This window comes from Thamnophis elegans, chromosome 11 (genome assembly GCF_009769535.1).
Source record: "Thamnophis elegans isolate rThaEle1 chromosome 11, rThaEle1.pri, whole genome shotgun sequence".
Taxonomy (NCBI): domain Eukaryota; kingdom Metazoa; phylum Chordata; class Lepidosauria; order Squamata; family Colubridae; genus Thamnophis; species Thamnophis elegans.
Window position 1 is genome coordinate 41,290,323 of NC_045551.1, and position 20,408 is coordinate 41,310,730.

General features: G+C 39.9%; 1 protein-coding gene across 2 annotated transcripts in view; it reads left to right on the top strand.

The window, feature by feature from the left end:
• The first annotated feature begins 198 nt into the window (after positions 1 to 198).
• Positions 199 to 20,408, top strand: part of EFNB2 (ephrin B2) — a 53,164-nt gene continuing 32,954 nt past the window's right edge. For both annotated transcript variants that reach the window (XM_032226924.1, XM_032226925.1), the window contains exon 1: positions 199 to 1,213. In XM_032226924.1, coding sequence (XP_032082815.1) covers positions 1,086 to 1,213 — 128 coding nt within the window. In that variant the 5' untranslated portion in view covers positions 199 to 1,085. The remainder of the gene's footprint in view (positions 1,214 to 20,408) is intronic.

Here is a 20,408-nt window from a genome sequence, read left to right on the forward strand (position 1 = left end):
AGGATAGTTACCTGTCCCTCCCTCCCCCTCTTTTCCCCGCGCCGGCCCCGCCCCTCTGGAAGGTGGGCTCCGCTTCTGGGCGTAAGTGACAGAGGCGCCACCCAACCAGCGCCAGAGTTGCCGGAGAAGGGGGGTGGCTGGGTTTATAATGAGGAGGCAGGGCGCGGGAGCGGCGACTCGGAGCTTCACTCTCGCGTTTGGAGTCTAGGAGGAGACCGCGGCAGGAAGCCCGGCAGCCCGGCAAGACGTGGTCGAGCGAGCCTCGAACCAGAGGAGGAAGAGGGCGGCGGCGGGGGGGGGGGGAAGCGAAGCGAAGCTGCGGCGGGAGAGAGAAAAGGCAGCGGCCGCTCTGTGTGGCCCCGGCGACGGCGGCGACTGTGAAGTCGAGGGCTGCCTGCCCGGCCTCTCGCTCCGTCTTCTCTTCCTTTGCCGCGTCGTCGTCGGCGGCGGTGCGGGCGCTGGGAGCCCGCCCGGAGGCATCTCTCTGCCTTTGCCGGGCTCGCCCCGCTGAAGAGGGGACGAAAAGCCTTTGGACGCCAGGAATAAGCAGGCTCTTGTGGGCGGCCGGGAGGGCGATGGAACCCCGAGGATCTGCCGCCGGGCGGCCCCGGCTACCTCGCTTTCTCCAGGTGGATTTATAGAAGGGGGCGAAGAAAACTGCGGGCGCCGCCGGGGAATTAATTGGGCGTCCTCGCTCGGTTTTTCCTTCGCGCTTGATCCTGGTGACCGCCGCCACCGGCGGCAAGGCGAAGCGGAAGCAGCTGAGCGAAGCAGCGGCGGCGGCAGGACTGAGCGACGGGCAGTGCTTTTCGTCGTCGTCGTCGTGCTCCTTTGGCGGCCGACGGGGGGCTCCCAGGCCCGGCTTGCTCCTCGCCTTCCTTCTTCCAGCTCGGGATTGCCATTCCATGCCGGCGGCCGTGCACTCGACGACTTAAGCCGGGAGGGGCGAGCTCGTTGGCTGCCCGGGGATTTGCCTCTGGTTGTGGCTCCTTCGTGTGTGGGGAGATTGTGGACGCCTCCGTTCCTCCGGGCGCCGCGGAGTTGGCGAACCTTTGGGGCAGGACCCGCCGGCGGCGCCCCCGACCATGGTAGCGCGCCGCGGGGGATCCCCGCTCGGGAAGTGCTGCTGGGGGATCTGGGTGCTTTTGTGCCGGACGGCGCTGGCCAGCTCGCTGGTGCTGGAGCCCATCTACTGGAACTCCTCCAACTCCAAGTAAGTAACCCGGGGAGGCTCGCTTCTCCCCCCCCCCCCCCCCAAGCCCGGCGGAGGTGGGTAGGCGAGGGCAGCCTCCTCTCTTAACGCGGCCAGGGCCTTTAGGCAGGCCGCGACGTCGCACATCCGAGCGAGCTGCGGGAGGGCAAATGGGTCGCCAACCCTGGCGAAGAAGCCCTCCTTCGAGGGGAGGCCGGGAAACGGGACTGCCATACTGGAACAAAAACGGGGGGAAAGGAGACGCAGTTTAGACTTAGACTGCCTCCTCTCTTAGGGGGGGCACTTCGGGTGCTGAGCCTCTCCAGTGCGGGAATTGGGGAGACGGTCTCGAAGTATCGTGCAGCGATTTAAAATACATCTATATATTATTTTGCACGCTCCGCTGCATCGGTGGGAGCGACATTCCGCTGCTTTAGAAGCGAAACGCGGAGCGTCTCTTTGACCGCGATCTGGTCTTTGGAGGCTTTCCTTGAAAGGAACGGAGCCCGACGAAAGGCAGGGCTCGGAATCATTTCTTGGGTCGAGCAGGGCAACAAATGACGGGCTGGGAAGTGGGGGACGACGACCTCGAAGCTTTCTGGCTATGCAAAGCGTTAGGAGCGGGCCTGGTTTGTCAGAAATGTAGGTCCTTTGTAGACACGAAGTGGCCATCCTTTCCCCAGGATTGCAGCCTGTTGAGGAAAGGACCCGTGTGAGGAAAAAGTGGGAAGGGATAGAAGAGAGCAGCGTCTTCCCAGTTTTTGCCCTTCTTTGTAGACCCAGGTAAAGGCTCATCCCAGGCTTAATCAAGGCTCATTCTAATTTTGTCAGCGGAAACAGGCCAGTGCGTTGGGGAAGAGATTTGCCTAGCCGATTGTTTTCCCACTTCAAAGATCCCAGCAGAACGAAGATAATAGGCACCCTAGAAAGGGTTGGGACTTGAGAAACAGTTGATGCAAAGAATTAGAAAGTGACATGTGGTGGGAGTTTCCATCTTAGGTCTAGTGCATTTAGGCATCTCCCCTCCCCCCTAAAGCTTCTGGGGGGAACTTCTGGCTTCAGAGACAGTTTAGAGTTTCCTACCATATGATATAATGATGAAGTATAATACTGTTAGAACATGCTTATGTAAGGGCTTTATGCTTAGAATAAAGGAGAGGGGGAAAGATTTTTATATATCTTTCCCCTGTTGAAAAGTACCTTCATGCCAAGTAACTAAGCCTGTTAACTTTTGCAGTCTAAGTCTAAATCTGCCCATTATTTGAGTTGATTTTTCTGTGCTTTGTTTCTAAAAGAAATGCAGAGGAAATTAAATTCTTTTCTTTCTTGACAAAGCAATTTTTTTAAAAAAACCACATCAATCTCCATGATTTCTTAGCAAGTGGTTTGTTGAAAATAATTATAGTGAGTTCCGCTTCTCTGCATAACCTCCTAAGCTTGCTGGGCGTGAACAGTCTACAGTTTTCTCTGTAAAATAATCCAGCTGGACTGGAACAGCCTTTCTCACAAGTGTGAAATAGTTTATGAGTTGGTTATACTACTTGCAGCTCTAAAATAGTACACATTTGAATTTGTCTAAAAGAAAAAGAACTTTAATTAAGATATTAAGGTCATAAATTAAAATATTCTGATGTCCATTATTTTTCCCCACTCTGCTATCCTCTTTACCCCAAAGTTTTTTTTTTTTTGTCCAAAGCGGCTCTGATAATATATTTAGTTAAATATTCAGTTAAAACCTGACTAAATGAAGAATGGCTCTTTTATTTTCATTAAAACGTGGCATCCTTTGTGAGGACCATGAAATGCTTGTCCAAGTTCAGTAACTCTTTCTCCCTTTCTTGAGATAGATGTATACTTTTACTACTGCTGGAGAGGATGCCAAGAGCTTATTTTAGCTCTCTCTCTGCAACTTAGATTTCAATTAAACTCAGTTTAAACCAGAAAAGAAATCTACCTCAAGAGATTAGTAGAGTTTATTTGAAGTGCTTGTGCATATGTGTGTAAGTACATGTGGAAGCGGATAAGTTATCCTAGTATATAATAGTGCTAAGATTAGTCCTAGGGGAAAAAACATATTCTCCCACCTTTAGCTGCTGTCTTAGTGGTTGCATTTTTCCTATAGAGGTCACTCTTTCAGTACATAAAAGCCCACTTAGCTGTGCTGTAGTCCTTTCCTTCTCCCTTCAGTTTCCAGGGCTTGCCTGCCTACGTGCTCTTTCTCCCTACTCCTTAACCAAGGGTTCATTTTCACTATCAAATGATTTACTTGACTCACCATTTATAACAGAGGGGCCTTGTCATCAAACTGATTCTTTAATTTTCAATTCTACTTGATAGAAATATTATCAGCAGCAAGTTAACTATAATTTAATCAGCAGCACTCTCTTCTCCACTTCTACGTGTTCGAAATTTCGAATAAGTAGTGTTCCTCCATGATGGGATTGAAATGTATTGGTATTAATTATTCAGGTTTGTTCACCTCTCTGAAGGTAGCATGTGTAAATGGCCTGCACTTTGGATAAATGCATTAGTAACCCTACCCTGGGTGAAATGAGTCCAATTGTCACTTTTAATCAATGTATTGTATTTCTGGGTGGTTTTCTGTGCTGAGCCTGAAGGATAGCATTTTATTCCTTCAAAGAAAGGGAAGATCTTCATAGAGAGGTTTTTCTTTTACTTCCCTTGCTTCCCCGTGACACTCTACTTAGACGGATGCAATGTTGATAAATAAGAGTTGTAGTCATAAGCACACCTTTCGTGTGTTTACAGAAGAATGGGATTTACTTCTGAATAAACATGAATAGAATTGCATTGTGATACTTTTTCATTGTTTGAAGACATAATTAGCATAATTGATACTAAGCCCTTGTTGCTCAGGGTGAACGCTTACTATAACTCAGAAATCTGTTAACCTAAAAGCGATTCGGGGGAGACTTTGTCAACGCCAGATCCCACTGAATGCGAGAGGTAATTCCATAGAAGGTAAACCAGCATTCTCTCATGACCTGATTCCCCAAATTCCAGTTCTGTGATTTATATTGGTAACTAACATCTTTAACAGTGATTAGGAAACAAAAATAAGGAGGCTGTCAATTGAAGACTTTCATATTAATGTCCCAGTTGTGGCTTTTAATGCCTTTGTCATGAAAATGCCCTATGCCTTTTTAAAAAAAAAATCATAAGAGATGCCACATATGTTGTGCTTTGCTCTCACATTTTCTTTGCAGGCGATTTCTGTAGTCTTCTCAATCACTAGATACTAGATACAACTAGATACAAAGGCAAGATAAGCTCTTTTATAGCTCTAGTGACAGATTGAAGAAATTTCTTCCTGCCAACAATTGCCTTGCGTATCTTGACTTCTTTTAATCTTTGTAGCCAGTAGGTTGATTTCCCAATTACATATAAATCCCAAACTGAAGTTTTATTAGGTGAGTTTCAGAGTGAAGGGCAGACACATTTACTTATCAGTGAGGTTACTTAAATTTCTTGTGTAGAGAAGTTATGTCAGCCAAATATTCTGCCCTGGTTGGAACTCTTCTCCTTAACTAGATGTAATTTGACTAAGGAAAAGCAAGCAAATAGCCAAATAGTATCCAGATAACCTATTACACATAAAATCTGCAGCAGTTAGCTTGAATAAACATAAGCCTGTCAGAGACTGATAAAATGGCCTACAATTGATGGGCCTATTTAAGCTGTCTCTTCAGTAGCATAAACCAGCCTGCTTCTCATTGTTTGTGAAATTCTTATTCTTGTTTTCTCGTAGGCAAACAAATGCACATTCACTGCTGAATGAATAGCTCCTTGAACTGTGCTCTGCAATTTACTTTGGGTTAATCTTGTCGGTTTTAATACAGAGGAGGAAGAAAGTGGGGGAATAGTGGGGGTGAATTGTGAGTGCCTTCACATCACCATTTCTTGCATTTTGCCAGGATGATAAACTACTTGTAACAGACAGTCTTGTTTCAGAAGGATACAAAAGCTATGCGAGCGATACGTTTGGTAAAACCTTCTTAATGATTTATTTAGAAACCCAGAGCCTTGCTTCTTAATCTTAACTATTATTGTCTGTGAAATATAATTTATATAGGGGTATCTGGAAATCATTGCATATATATTATTTTTTGTGAGTTATAGATGATGCGCATGAAGTCTTTATCACTCATTGGATATTATCTGCCCAAATGTATAGGGTTTAACTGGGAACTCATAAAACTGTCTTCATAATAAAAGACCATATCTCTATAAAGCGTATCTGATTTCAATATAGAATTTTATATAATAAAATTAAGTCAAGTTTTCAGATTTCACTTTAAACCACATTGCCAATTCTGGTTTAAAGGAGTGTGTATGATTAATCTAAGTCCATTTGAGAAATATCCTTAAAGAGATTTACTGATTGCAAGTAGTGACCTTCGGATATGTTGGACTGCAATTCCCATAAAACTGAGTCATGTTGGCTGATAGGTATGGGAGTAGCAGTCCAATATCTTTGAAGGACACAAGATGCAATGAGTAACTCAAGCTTTAAAAAATATAGATAATGCTTACCCTACAGCAAAAGGCTACATTTGGGATGCATTTCTTTTTGCCTTCATATACATTATTATTATTGCTATTATATGATCAGTTGGGAACATAGTATGTGTACATACTATGTGTATATGCGCGCACACACAAACACACACACAGAAAATCTCAAAGCTTCTTACTGTAAACTTTCTAAAGTAAAGCAACTCTTAATTCATTTTTTATTTACCATATGGCATCTTAATTCAGTAATAGCTGTAGACAATGAAGTGACTGAAATTGAAGTTGACTTAGGAAGTTTTCTTTATATGTTTCTCCTTCTCTGCTCATGATCTTTGATGGGGAAAATGTAATGGCAGTATACTGTACCATGTAGAGAGTTTATTAAACCCTTCCTTCCTTCCTTCCTTCCCTCTCTCCTAATTTCTTCCTGCCTCTTTCCCACCCTCCTGAGTGGCTGTTTCCAAGAAAAAATATTCTCATCAAAACTTTCCTCCTCTCTTTTTTTAAAGTAAACTAAAATGTCTTTCCACCAATGAACGTCCTTCTATGTAGACTCTGTCTTTTCTATAAAATCAAGTAGATCTTGCTTAAGGGGACTTACATAATTAAAGTATTTCGATTGAAACCCAAAGGGGCTAAATATATGTTGGTATTCAGGCATGGGTCTAAGACTCTATCCTATCCACCCGGCCCCCATCTGAACGCGGTCAGTGTAAAGTTGATGGCTAAGGGACTATGTCAGAACTGCTTGGGAACAAAACTCGTGCAGATCCATTGTTTTTCTCTGTAGGCAAAGTACACAAAGAAGCACTACTATTCAGCCCTTCAGCCATGGTAGAAAATGTAAACCCCTGACATCGCTCTCCTTGTTTAACTTGTTTAATTCTCATTTTGAATTCAGTAGTATAGTGGCCGTGTGAACTCTGAAGATTTCTTTGATAATCCATTTTGTAGTTCCGAATCAAAAACAAAATGAAAAGGTCGGACACAATTTGCTTTTATTTTTAGGCAAATCAACCCCGCTTCTAGTTAATAAGGGGATTACAACCCAGACTAGGCCCTTACAGATGTAATGTAAATCAAGGGCAGAGTATAAAGAAAGTGATCCCTTTTGATTGAAGTATGGTAAAAAGGCATAGAGAAACTAGCAGCGGTAATCTGATTGTATGGCAATAAAACCACCATTTTCTGTCTTTCAGATAAAAAATAATGTGGTAAATCCATGCCGCTCATAAGATGTAAAGGCAGATAAAGGGGGATACCATGGCAACATATAGATTAGCTTGATGTTGGAAATGACATGTCAGTGAAAGGGATGTAGAAACTAAGGGCCTTTGCCTTCAGGGCTGCAAGGTATTATGTGAGAATTGAAAAAAAAAAGGGAGAGAGAAAATCTTGTTTGGGGGGGGGGGGGGGTTGGGATTAGGAAGTATAAAGGCCTTCTTATGGCCAGACTGGATGGACAGTGGAGAAAGGCTGCTCAGTTCTTGCTCATTGGTGGTGCCTAATATGGTAAAGGTGGATTTCATTTACTGCCTTTTTATTGCTGAAGTTTGGGTTGATTAAAACTTTGGAACCCTGGAATGGTTCAAATGCAAATCTCTCTCCCCCCCCCCTTTTTAAACTTCAGCTCTAGCAATGACATACCTCCTGTAGGATTAGCTGCACTTCACATTTATTTATTTAATCTGTTTGGGATTCAAGTAGGTACATGTTGGCAAAGAAAATAGGAGATGGGTAGAATGGAGGGTATCTTGAGTTTTTAAAAATTATTTTTAAGAGAAGAGCTTTCAGTCTTGTGCTCCACAAGAGAAGCAAAACTAAACATTCTGTTTTGTGGCCCTCGCTTCTTAGGAATAAGAGAAGTTCATTTAAAATCTTTATAGTCATCTGCTAAGTGGCTGAATTTATATGAAGCTCCTGTGAAACTTTTTTTTATGATATTTGTGATTTTAAAATGCAAGTTTGTAGATCACATACAAAAGAGAAGGGAGTGTTTTAATAGAACAAAGCATGGGTTAAGGGATCGTAGAAGGCTTGTTGCAGTCTGTCCATTTTGTATTTTAAGTTCTGGCATATTTGGAGAAAGCTGACTGGTTAAAATTTACCGAATCACATGTTTTCCTCTGTAAAAAAATATTTGTGAAACTTTTTTTTGACCCATTACTCAAATAGTCAAATTATCCCAAACTGATATGCTTTAAGAAATATGTAACAATGAGCATTGTGAATTTTTCAGTATTTCTCCTTAACCTTCAGAAATCTATAGCAAAAGGTCCCTTTAGGCTGCAGATAATATATAAAGCTCAGGGGAGGCCCTTCACTGCTTTAAAGGCTGGTCACATCCAAGCACCTTACATTTTGCATTTGACAATGATTGCTAATGGGCTATTCAACTAAAGTATTTGCTTGTTCACAGCGAACAGGGCATGATAAATGTCCAGCAAGCTTGCAGCCTCCTTCAGCCTTTCAAATGCAGACTGGTGCATATTTATGGAAGGCAAATGACAAAAGAAGCAGCTGAATTACTCTGGCCTTATGCTTTCTGTTGGAACAAGGGTTAAAGTGATTAAAGAAATAATGCAAAAGCCTATGTCATTTGTTTGCTAACCATTATCCAACATTTAGCTTTCGAACCTACCTGTCATGTCTCATTTCTGAAATGTTGCAGATAAGGCTATGTACATTGTGATACATCAAGAAGAGGCAATTATTTATATAGTGTTTCTCTATGCAGAGGTTGTCAGGTATGTTTCTTCATGAATGTTTGTTCTTGAAATCACCCATACAGTACATTTTAACATCACACTTACTTGTACATCTTTGTTCTGATGAGAACTTGCATTGCATTGAAGTTTGCAGCTGGAGAACTGTATTATCTCTTTGAAAGGAATTTTCACAATGCAGTGAAGAAGCCGTTAGCCTGCAGATAAGTTGTGCTGATTTCTTTCTTGAAGCACACTCTAAAGCGGGTGGTAAATGCAAGGAATAACTTCTTTTGTAGAGGTCAAACTCTTCCTTATGACAGTGAATGTTGTTCTGGTTGCGTTTTATTCATACCTAGTTTTTCCTTCTGAAGTTACTAGAAATCTTGTTCATTTAGATTAGAAGAAATTTAGCTTTTTGCAGCTATGAGTTTATAATCACATTTAGTACTGTATATAATTTATTTCTAATTTTATACAATCTTAACTTGTGCACATAGTGGGATTTTCCTCCATGGCTAAACTCTGGGATAGATTGGGCAGGGAGATAGTGATTTCTCAAAAGACATTTGAAAGCAATGGACCTTCCTCCATTGAGAATAGATTTGATCCTAATTTATACTACTTTTCTACAATCCAAATATTTTTGATAAACCGGATCCAAAACTTCATGTATCCATGTACGTAAGTGTTTCCCTTTTTGAAAGTTAAGACCAAGAAAATTTGAACTCCAAATGGGTGGGATTGAACTGTTGCATTATCTGCTGTTTTATAAGTTCCTACATCTGGATTCCAATGAAACTAATCCTGCTAAAGAGTCCTTTTCTCTTCCATGCCCTGATTGGTGATCTTTCTAGCTCACCAGAGCTCTGCAGGATCCAGCCGGATACCTTTTTAGCCCAAAATTCTATTCCTGCAGTGGCCAGCCAAGTGTCTGTGGGAGCTCTAACAGCTTAAAAGAAAGGTGCTTCGACACATTCAGTGAAAGAGTCTTCCACAATTGATATGGGAACCTGTGAAGGGACTACATCATGGCATTGCACTTGTGGAGCATTCTGCTTTAGATCTTTTTCAAATTAATTTTTGTAGGACTATTAGATGTACCATAGGTAATTGCTTTGCCTGATGCACTTCATGTTATCTACTCCATAAAAAGAAACACCATTGTTAACACATTATTTTATCATTTTCCAAAAGATGTATAGTTGGACCTTAAGTCTATTTTCGTTAAAATAATTGCAACATTTTTTTTAAAAAAAGTTGGGTCAACTTCTAAAATTTTATCATTTTCAAAATAGCCAATTTTATCCAATCATTGTTGTGGCTTTTAGATATTGTAGACAATTCTGAAAGTACAACAGTTTATTTGCATTATGAAATAATATATGAATAAATCATATAGATGGTCTTCTATGATTGGTTGATACAACTTCATAGAAAAAACGAACCGCAAAGATTGATGGTTGGCATTCAGAAGAGGTTAACTCTTCTGAATGCTTTTAAATACTTGATTAAAGCTAGAGAAATAGGAGAAGCAATGGATGAGCATACGCCAGTTTTTACATTGTCTAGAGTCTTTTGGTGAGTAACATCTTGCTGTTCCTAACTGGAAGACTTTGCTCGGAATTAAATAGCCAACTAATTTTAATGCTTGTGACATTCATATTCTAAATTGTAGCTCATACAGATAGAATATCAACTTGTTTGTATGTTCCCTGTGAATTAGGAAGATGGCCAACTATATAAATAAATATATATATGACAAATAAAATCATCCGCCATTTTGTGGAATTTTTTTCAGATTAGCCATTGTATACACCAGGTGAAAGAAAGTGTGTTTTGGCACCTTTTAAACAACAGAGATCCAGCAAAATCGCAAGCATCAAAAATGAAGTGAGTCATGTGGCTCTGTGACTATTATATAGTCATTATCATTTTATAAGGGTTTATCCATACTGCTTTCGGCTTTCCTATAACTTTTCCCCAATACTGATTTGAGCCAGCTCTCCTACGTCCTCCAGAAGCACATTCTTTAATTATTAAAAATGACAGGAGCATTGAGAAGTTGACCAAAAAGAATAAATTTGGAAGAGGTAGGTTTTACGGTCTGTCATGTTCCTCTTAAAGCCAGCTTTCCACTGCCAGGCTCAGTGAAGGGTATCATTGCATCCTATATTTAAATTGGCTTCATCTGCCATTCTGGGCCACTTTCAAAGGTGAGTTGATCCTGGTTTGGCCGGACCAGGCAAACTGGTAGTAGCAGCGGTGGGAGACTCCACCCACCTACCCGGACACTTCTGTGCATGTGCAGAAGCGTTTCGCACTTTAGGGTGCTCGAACTGGTAGTAAAAAAATTGGCAACCCACCACTAGCCACTTTGTCTATAGAATTTCATGTAAGTGACCCTTCCTGCAAATGGCTGTCTATCTTATTCTAGCAGAGTACCACGGTGTCTGAAGCAGTCCTCAACTCCTAACTTGATAGCCTCACTGACTTTCCCAAAAAACACTCAGCTCAAGTCCAGCCCATTTTCTAGCAAGCTGCTACTTCCACTTTTAAACTTTAAACTTCTTTATATCTGTCGGAGTTTTTCATGTGTGAAGTTGGATTTAAAAAGTCCAGCTGGAAAAGTAATGCATGTGTATCTTCATATGTTGCCTTGCTGACTCTCGGATGAGTTACCCAATAAGGCTACATGCATTGGATAACCATTGGCCATAGTGGTGCCCAAACAGCAGTTCATTTGTATGCTTGACTGAATAAAAATGCCATTTAGATTTAAGAGCATCCTTTTTTGTGGAGGGGGGGGTCCCATCCTTTGCCCACTCTCCCATTTGTTTTCCTCATGCTTAATTAATTCTCACTTGTATTCCAAGAGCAGTCTGGTTTAACTATTTTGCAGTGCTTTATCTTTGGTGCTGTTCCTGGTCCCCCCCCCCTCAAGAAAATTCTAGATTTTACTGGTGAAATGAGCATGGGGAAATCAGTTTCCTGGTGAGGACCTGAAATTCTGCAAGAGAGATTAGTTAAAAAACAGATGTGACCATGGCTTCTATTACTTTAGGCTCCACAAAACTAGTGTCTCTCTTAGATTTTCTTAAAGCGTTTATTATTAAAATAATAGATTTATAACCTTTGTGGCAATCAGGTTTTTTTTTAGTAATGTAGTACTAATGACACCCATTGTTACAACTTAGGCTTTTGGTAAAATACTGTATACCTAGAGGAATAAAGCTGGGTGATGTTTCCATGAAATCTTTTAGAAACCTACCTTTGCTGAAATAAGAATGACATAAATAATGGTGCAGCCCTGAGCACATCTGTACCCACTGAGTTGAGAGAGATTTTCTTCAAGAAAATGCATTTGGGTTTATAGCTCAGTTTAATTTGATAACCACACATGGAGTATCATAGATCTGTGGTGGTGAAATTGACATTTGAGCAGAAGTATCTCATAGATTTTAAATACCATTGTTCAATGTAGGTTAAAAGTATGCTTTGAACGTGACAGATAAATGCTGGGTCCTGTAAGTATACACACAATTTCAAATAAATTTTATACTAAATGCATGAACGAGCCATACACAGGTTTTTACTGTATATACTCGAGTATAGGCCGACCCGAATATAAGCCGAGGCACCTAATTTTACCACAAAAAACTGGAAAAGTTATTGACTCGAGTATAAGCCTAGGGTGGGAAATGCAGCAGCTACCGGTAAATTTCAAAAATAAAAATAGATACCAATAATGTTTTTGAATATTTATTTCAAAGAAAAACAGTAAACTAGCGCTGTATTCAATGAAATACTTCACTCACCTCATGATGCTGATGTCCCGCTGTGATGATGATGTCCCGTGCAGCCGCGGGAGCGATGTCCCGCCTCCTATGACACACGGCACAGTGATTCCTATCATTGGATCACTGTACCAGAGGAGGTGGGACATCGCTATGTGGCTGCTTGCCATAACAAGGAGGAGGTGGGACATCGTTGCAGAGCGGCAGGAGGGGGAGGAAGGGGAATCGTAAGACAGCCCTGCATTACATTAGAACGTGAGGAGGGGGGATGGTGCGGTGCGCGCTGCGCGGCAAACTGACACAGAGGGAGGGGAAACTCACAGGGGCACTGGGCCATTCACGAGTGTCACCCAGCGGCATGGCCCCGCCCCTTTTTCTCCTCCATTTCGGGCAAATTTTTCACTGACTCGAGTATAAGCCGAGGCGGCTTTTTTCAGCCCAAAAAGTGGGCTGAAAAACTAGGCTTATACTCGAGTATATACAGTAGTTTGATTCAGCAGTGTAGTTATTTGTCTCACTGTCCAACACAACTCTATTTGGTCTTAACCTTCAGCCAGTTTGTTGTACGTCATCATGGCATCCTTTTGTTTTAAAATTTATAAATTTGTGGCATTATGTATCTTGCAGACTTTTTAATACTTTTTACTTTTAAGGAAATATGCTTTTTAAAACAATTCACTAAATATATAATGAATGCAGTAATTAGAGCTGAATTTTGACTTTTTGGAAATAAACTTTATATGGCAATAGATTGACCTGAAAGTATTGAAAATATCTACTACTCAAATAACATAACTAGCCATACAGTTGGCTAGTTTTGAGGTATAGTGTGATCTGTGCATGCATCTCTAATAAGAAGAATTCATGCACTATACAAATTAAAAAGAAACAGATACACATATGTTATGGTTTAGTATTATGTATAAAAACAAGGATACATCAGAACTATATAAAATAATTTATACTGATTCATGCATTTTAATACATTGTTGACTTCTATTTGGATCATGTATAGTAATTTTATTTTTATTAAACAATGTTAACATTGATATTTAAGTATCTTATAATTTATATCTTGGTGGTTTTCTTGTTATAAATGTTGGACTTATCCTGATTGCAAGGTGAGGTGGTGCAAATGCAAATTCAGTTCCAAAAGAAGAAAGAATGGGCTTGAATAGGGCTAGCTTTATATATAGGTATTGCCGGGGTGAAGAAATAATTGCTGCATTAAATCTCAGCTTGAAAACAGCATGTTTTAGAAAGTTTCTGCGTCCCTGTGATTTTCTCACTCAGGCAAATTTCCATCAAAGAATAATGGAACTAGAATTTCCTGTATTGTAAGGTGCAGTTGTCTGACATTCCAGCCAATGACAAAATTGTCACCACTCTTTTTGAACTTGGAGTTAAAAAAAACCCCTCACAATTGCAATTAAGAGGAACCTCAAACTTTAAACTGCCGCCTTACGTTCTGACTAACAAAGGATTTTAAGAGTAAGAATCTTTGATAGGCCAGCAATGGAAAATTATTTCTGTGTTGGTTTTGCTAGCTTTGCTTGTAAGTTGCCATGCCCATTAATAAAGCGAACTAGCTGGTTTCTGCTATCCTACTTCAGATTCTGCATATATTTTTTCATCCCTTAAAACAGAGAACATTTACCAGCATCCTACTACACAACTCAACAGAACTTCCCCTAGCAGGCAGAGCTCCCCCTCCCCTCCGTAATCATGTTACAAAAATAGCTGGAAAAAAATGATTACCTTGTTTGTAACATAGAAATGTTAGTGCTGTATCTTTTGAACACTCACACTTCCCTTTTTTAATACAGCGTCAGGCTCTTCCTTTTTGTGGCAGCAGAAATGAAAACTAAATTTTATCTCAAAGGGACTTGACTTTCATCACAATAAAGGTTCACTTGCCTATGGCTAAGGGCAGTGGAATGTAATATTATCAGGACTTGTTTAGCAATTTTAAGATGACAGGCAAATGGATTAAGTTTAAATATAAAGGTGCCTAGCACATACAGGCTTTATTCATGGATTCCGAGGTACCTCTAGAAGACAGAGTTTGTCTTCCTTCCTATTATCAGGACAGTATGCTTATAAACAGTGAGCCAGAAAAGAAGATGTTTTTGTTTGCAAAAGAAAAGTAGTGTGCAGTACAGTATCATTATGCTTAATAAAATTACTGCGTGTTTGTAATTTAGAAAGCTGAACTAGCTCTTTGTTTCATAGATAGCAGGGCATTTGAATTAATTCATGCTACTTTATTTTTGCATGGCGATTGTAGGAAAATCATTTTGTGCATTTAAGACCTTGCTACGGCTATCAAATAGTGGCCTTTAGCTCCCGCTATGGTTTCCTTGTAACCATAGCAAACAAATTTAAATGGCAGTGTATTTTTCCTTCCTAGATCTAAAAAAGGAGGACAATGTAAAATAACAGAAAAGATTTTTCTCAGGTATAGATTTGCCTGTAGAAAATAGAATGTTTGGATTTAACCCTGCATGTGCTAATTCCTAAGCTGTTTGTTTAACTTGCTTTGTCCTCCTAGTTGCTACTGTAACTTATTTAGCAGTGTAAAGGCTATAAAAGGCAGGTTAGGAGTTCTGTAAATCTTTACTCCTGTGCTAGTCATCTGCTATTTCACAGAGATTCATAATAGCATGTTCATGTTCAGACTTGTTTTAATGTTAAAGTGCAAAAGGGGGCAGTAAAGTGCTACTCAGAAAAATCCTATCTTTGCGAAGATGCTTTTGTTTAAAAAAAAAGTGGATTCTCATTTTACTCTTGATTTGTTATTTCAATTACTGATTAATTTGTTATTTTGGGCAACTCTTCTCCTGCATTTAGCGGTCTTATAAATGCCTGTGTGTTTTGTGCATGTAAAAAAGTGTAAAGACTATACATAGTTTTAATGGTAAACATTCAACCGAATGTGATTTTGTTTTCTGTGTTCGCCCAGCCCAGCATGCAATTTCCCCCGCATTTTTCTTGGAAATGCTCAGGTTCTTCCTTGAAGCACATTCTTAAAGTGCTTTTTCAAAGAACCTAATTCAGTAACAGCTTCCTTGCCTTCTCTATTAACAGCCTATTCCTCTGAAAACATAGGGCATAGTTAAAAGAGAAAGAGAGAACTTTGAGGCTGAGAATTGAGATCTGGAGAAGTAAATGTGGAGTGAGGTTATGGGGTCAAGAGTTGGACTTTTGCCAAGAGGTGCAGGCATGATTCACCCAGAAGTAGTGGCAGTAAGCATCTAATTTCCCTTTATCTGTGTAGACGGCTTCATTCTCTCCTAGTAGTTCCATAATCATTCACAATCCATTTCTTAAAGACACAACTCTAATTTTACTACTGATATATTTCTGAAATCTGGGTTAAATAGTATTTCAGTGGAATTAAGCTTTTTCTTTCATACTGGAGATTCTCATGTTAGTAAGAGTTCAGTGTAGGTAGCAAGTTTCATAGCTAGACATATTAGCAGAATAACCGGAATTACCATTTCTAATTTCATATTGGACATATTATAGCAAAGTTAAATACCTCCCCTTTCTCCTCCCAAGCATTTTTCACTTGGTAGATAACAAATCTTCCACATACCAGCTGCTTCCTTGTGTAACCAAACATGAATCAGTAAATGGATTAACATTTTCCATATGTACTTATGCCACAGTTACGAAATGTTTTGAATCCTGCTTTGGATATACATACATACATACATACATACATACATACATACATACATACATACATACATGCTGGTCTTCTTGTATTCAGGTCTTTTCCCATGTAAGATTGATATTGTCTTGGCAACGTTTCGGCGAGGTCTCACTTACCATCCTCAGGCTGGTGTTTTTGGCTTAAAGTGTGGCCGGAGCTGCTGTCTTTCAATAAATCTTGGTGGGGTGGTGTTTTTTTTTTTTTACATTTTATTTATTCTATGTCTTTAGCCTGACATCCCTTACCCCTAGTGGAGATCAAAAGAACATGATCTAGAAGTATATTTGTCTAGTGGTTAAGACACCAGACTAAAAATCAGAAGTCTAGAAGACTGTTCCAGTCCAGCCTTAGGCATGAAAGCTGACTGGGTGATTTGGTTCAGTCACACTCTTTCAACCCAAGCCCACCCCACTGAGTTGTTGTTGTGGGGAAAATAGGACGAAGAAGTATTAGATAAATTTGTCATCTTGAGTTACTTATAAATTGATACAGGTGGAGTAAAAATCTAATAAATAAATGGATATGTATTCATTTATTTTTCTGATTTATATCTAATAGAAAATAATATGTCTAGTAAAATAAAAGTTAATAAAAATCTAATAATAAAAGACATGGGGGGGTATTGTTGCTGATCCTACTTATTTTTCTAAAGGACACATTCATGAATCTACTGAAGGAGGACGATCCAGCAGCCATTGTCTGCCCTTGGCATTGTTAGAAGTACACCCTGACCTTTTGTGAGGTGAAGGTGTCCAGGGCTGCTGGCATCCAAGGCTGGTCCAGAAACCAGAAGAAAAAGGGCAATTTTGACACTGATTCCAAACCTTGTTTGCTTTGTGGGTTAACAAGTTTTATTGTGTTCTTTTTTGAAGAGTGATATGATTGCAGACAATCATTGCTGGAGGTCTTCAAGAAAATATTGAACAACCATTTGTCCAGGATGCAATAAGGATTTCTGCCTTGGCAAGGGGTTGAACTAGAAGACCTTCAAGGTCCCTTCCAATTACATTACTCTGTTCTGTATTAAATTCTCCCTTGGGAAATTCTCACTTAGCAATTGTCTCCCTTAGCAACATAAATTTGGGGCTCAATTATGGTCGTAAGTCAAGGACTATCTGTATTTTCAAGAATGTCCCTGGACACTATATACCATATTTTTCAGAGTATAAGACGCACCAGAGTATAAGATGTACCTTAATTTTGAGGGAGGAAAATAGAGGGAAAAATCTGCCTACCACGTATTCATCTGGCTAGTCCTTTAGCCTGATCAGCTTCAGCACATTCGTTGGCTTGCTGGTTTTGAGGTTGGGACTGGTAGGGGCTAAAAAACAGCTTCTAAAGCACAGCTGATCGTCGGAGGGAGCAGCAATTAGAAAAGTAGGCAAAGCATGGAAGATCTCTTAGCTTGTGTTGGGGCTGAAAAACAGCTTCAAAAGCACAGCTGATCATCAGAGGTAGCTCCAGTGACTAAAGCATGGAAGGGGTAAGAGAAGGCAACAGCTGTTCTGGGTAGCCATTTTGGGCACTGCACGTCATGTTTTGAGCCTTCAAACACATTGTGCTTTCAGGCGGCGATCGGCAGCAATGTGTTTTGGTAATCCCTGCAGCCTTGAAGGGCTCTCAAGTGGAGCATTGAAAACACAATGCACAGGACGTGTGGAGTTAAAAGGGTGGGGGCCGGCAAGTGGGCAGGGCTACATTCGGAGTATAAGATGCACCCAAATTTTCAGTCTCTTTTAGGAGGGGGAAAGTGCGTTTTATACTCTGAAAAATATGGTAATCTTAGAGAATATAAATGGTAAGTGGTTGCAGTTTAGGGGTTTGTTAGCTATCAGTGATGATATAACAAGACAAAAATGGAAATCAGGAGTTAATATCCAAGGAGATAGTGTGTTTTTGAAGCAATTTCTCCAGATACTATTTCTCCAGATAACATTTTGTGAATGGACCAGCCTTTCCTCATGGCAGACAATTTGTGGGAGAACCCATAACATCCTATCATAATTTCCAGATGTATTCAACTAAGGCCCAAAAGATGAAGGCTATTGTTTTGGCTCTATAAATATTCCTGTAATTTGTAACATTTCTAAATCAAGAAAACAGACCCAAATGCCAAATTTATCTCCTCATCTCAAGTGTACACAGGAAATGGGAATGTTTGAGAAGCCTGCATGTTCATCTGTATAATCTCCTCATCCCTTGAAGAGAATGTGGTTTATAAAGGATTAAGAATCACAGTGTTACAAAATGAAAGCCCGTTAAGCTTGTCTAGAAGCTGTTGTCCTGTTGCAGTCCTCAGTAATGACATATTCTTAGAATAGCAGACCAATCCAGTCTTGTGTCAACTGTGCTTCTCTATCGATAAAACCTGTTGTGAATAGCAGCTGTGCAGTTAATAATCTGAAAACGTAATATAGTCCAGGGAAGCTCATTGTTAGCAGTCTTGTTCTGGTTTACATGTTTCCCACTCGAGAGAGATCTTCAGCATATTGTTTAAAGTTGTAGTCTAACAAATGAACACATGATTGATGTGATACTTGTGTTTTCAGAAGAAATAATTTGATTCTGCTCAAATTGAATAATGAAAAACTTTTTAATTAAATTCTGCTTTATAAAAAATAAAATTCCATAGCAGTACCTAAAGGGGCGCAGTGGCTAAGACGCTGAGCTTGTCCATCAGAAAGGTCGGCAGTTTAGCAGTTCAAATCCCTAGCACCACGTAATGGAGTGAGCTCCTGTTACTTTTCCCAGCTTCTGCCAACCTAGCAGTTCGAAACCATGTAAAAATGCAAGTAGAAAAATAGGAACCACCTTAGGTGGGAAGGTAGCAGTGTTTCGTGTGCCTACGGCATTTAGTTATGCCGGCCACATGATCACAGAGATATCTTTGGACAGCACTGGCTCTTTGGATTTGAAACAGAGATGAGCACTGCCCCTAGAGTTGGGAACAACTAGCACATATGTATGAGGGGAACCTTTACCTTTTTTTATGGCAGTACTTGGAAGTAATCTAAACAGGTGGTCCTAGATTTATTACTGTAGTTGGAATCAGGATTGTAAGTCATTGCTGTCATAACTCAAGTCATCGTGACCTGATTTGAGTTTATGAACATTTTTATGATGGTCATAAGTCAAGTCATGTAGTTATAGGTGTGAATCTAGCTTGCCCAATGACAGTTTTTGTCAGAAACTGGCCAAAAATATTGCAAATTCACATTCCATGACTGTGGAACACTGCAACTGATTGTAAATGCAAGATGGTTCCTAAGTGCCAGAATTGTTATCAAATGACCACAAGTATAGAGTGATAGTTGTAAGTCCGAATTTAGTTCTTACCTCACTGTTTTTGGCAGACATCATTAATTTGAACCATTGTTAATTAAATGGTCATAATTTGAGGGTTGTGAATATTGAAGATAACAAAGGCAGATGATAGTAAAGCTAACTATCAAGAAGCATGGTAGTGTAAACCGTTCTTAAGAATGAGAAAATATATTACTTGTGTGATTGATCTAATAGAAACAGTTTAGTGGTTTAGTTGGTTTAATGATTGAAGTACCAGACTAGAAAAGTGGGACACTATGAGTTCAAGTCCCGCCTTAGCCGTGAAAGCCAGCTGGCTGAGCCAGTCATTTTCTCGGCCCAACCTACCTCACAGGATTGTTATTGTGGGAAAAATAGGAGTAGAAAAATGTATTGGATATGTTTACTATTGTGAGTTATTTGTAAAGGTGGGATACAAATAAAATAAATATGTTTTGATCAAATCAGATAATTCTACAAAGTAGTACAATATTTGGAAGAATATAGCAATATTTGGCATTGGCAACTTTAATATATGTGTAATTTCACTTATAAAGATTGGGAAGCAAGTAGACATTCAATGAACATAAGGAGGAATGGGATTCCATCCACTGGTTAAGGAAACTATGATGTGGTTCCTTGATGGTCACACTTTAATCTTAGAGGTTTGTTATTTCTAGTATCTGATGTTTAGGAGACACAGATGTAACCAACTGCCACACTCTCATGCCCTTTTCTCTAAAAATCACAAAAAATATCCCATAACAAGGAGTCATAAGTCGTAGCCAAATTAAAAATAGGTTTTAGAATGTAGAGTAAATACTGATATAGTATGTATCATACATTTTCAAATTTAAAAGTCTTAACTCTTGATTTTATCTCCAAGAATAATGGGATGTTTTAGAAAGTAAAAATAAGCCCATAGATCTCTTTCTGGAGTTTGTGTATTTCTTATTCAAATTGTTTGTCCCAGTGCTGAAGTAGGATAGTATAAAAGCTGGATATGTTTAGGGAAAAGGTGCCATCAGCCTGTGTATGTTGGATGGCATCCTAGTAACCGTAGGCAGTTCCATATTTTATGTTGTAGCAGCTACAAGTAAGGCAAATAGCAATAGCACTTAGACTTATATATTGCTTCACAGTGCTTTATATAGTCC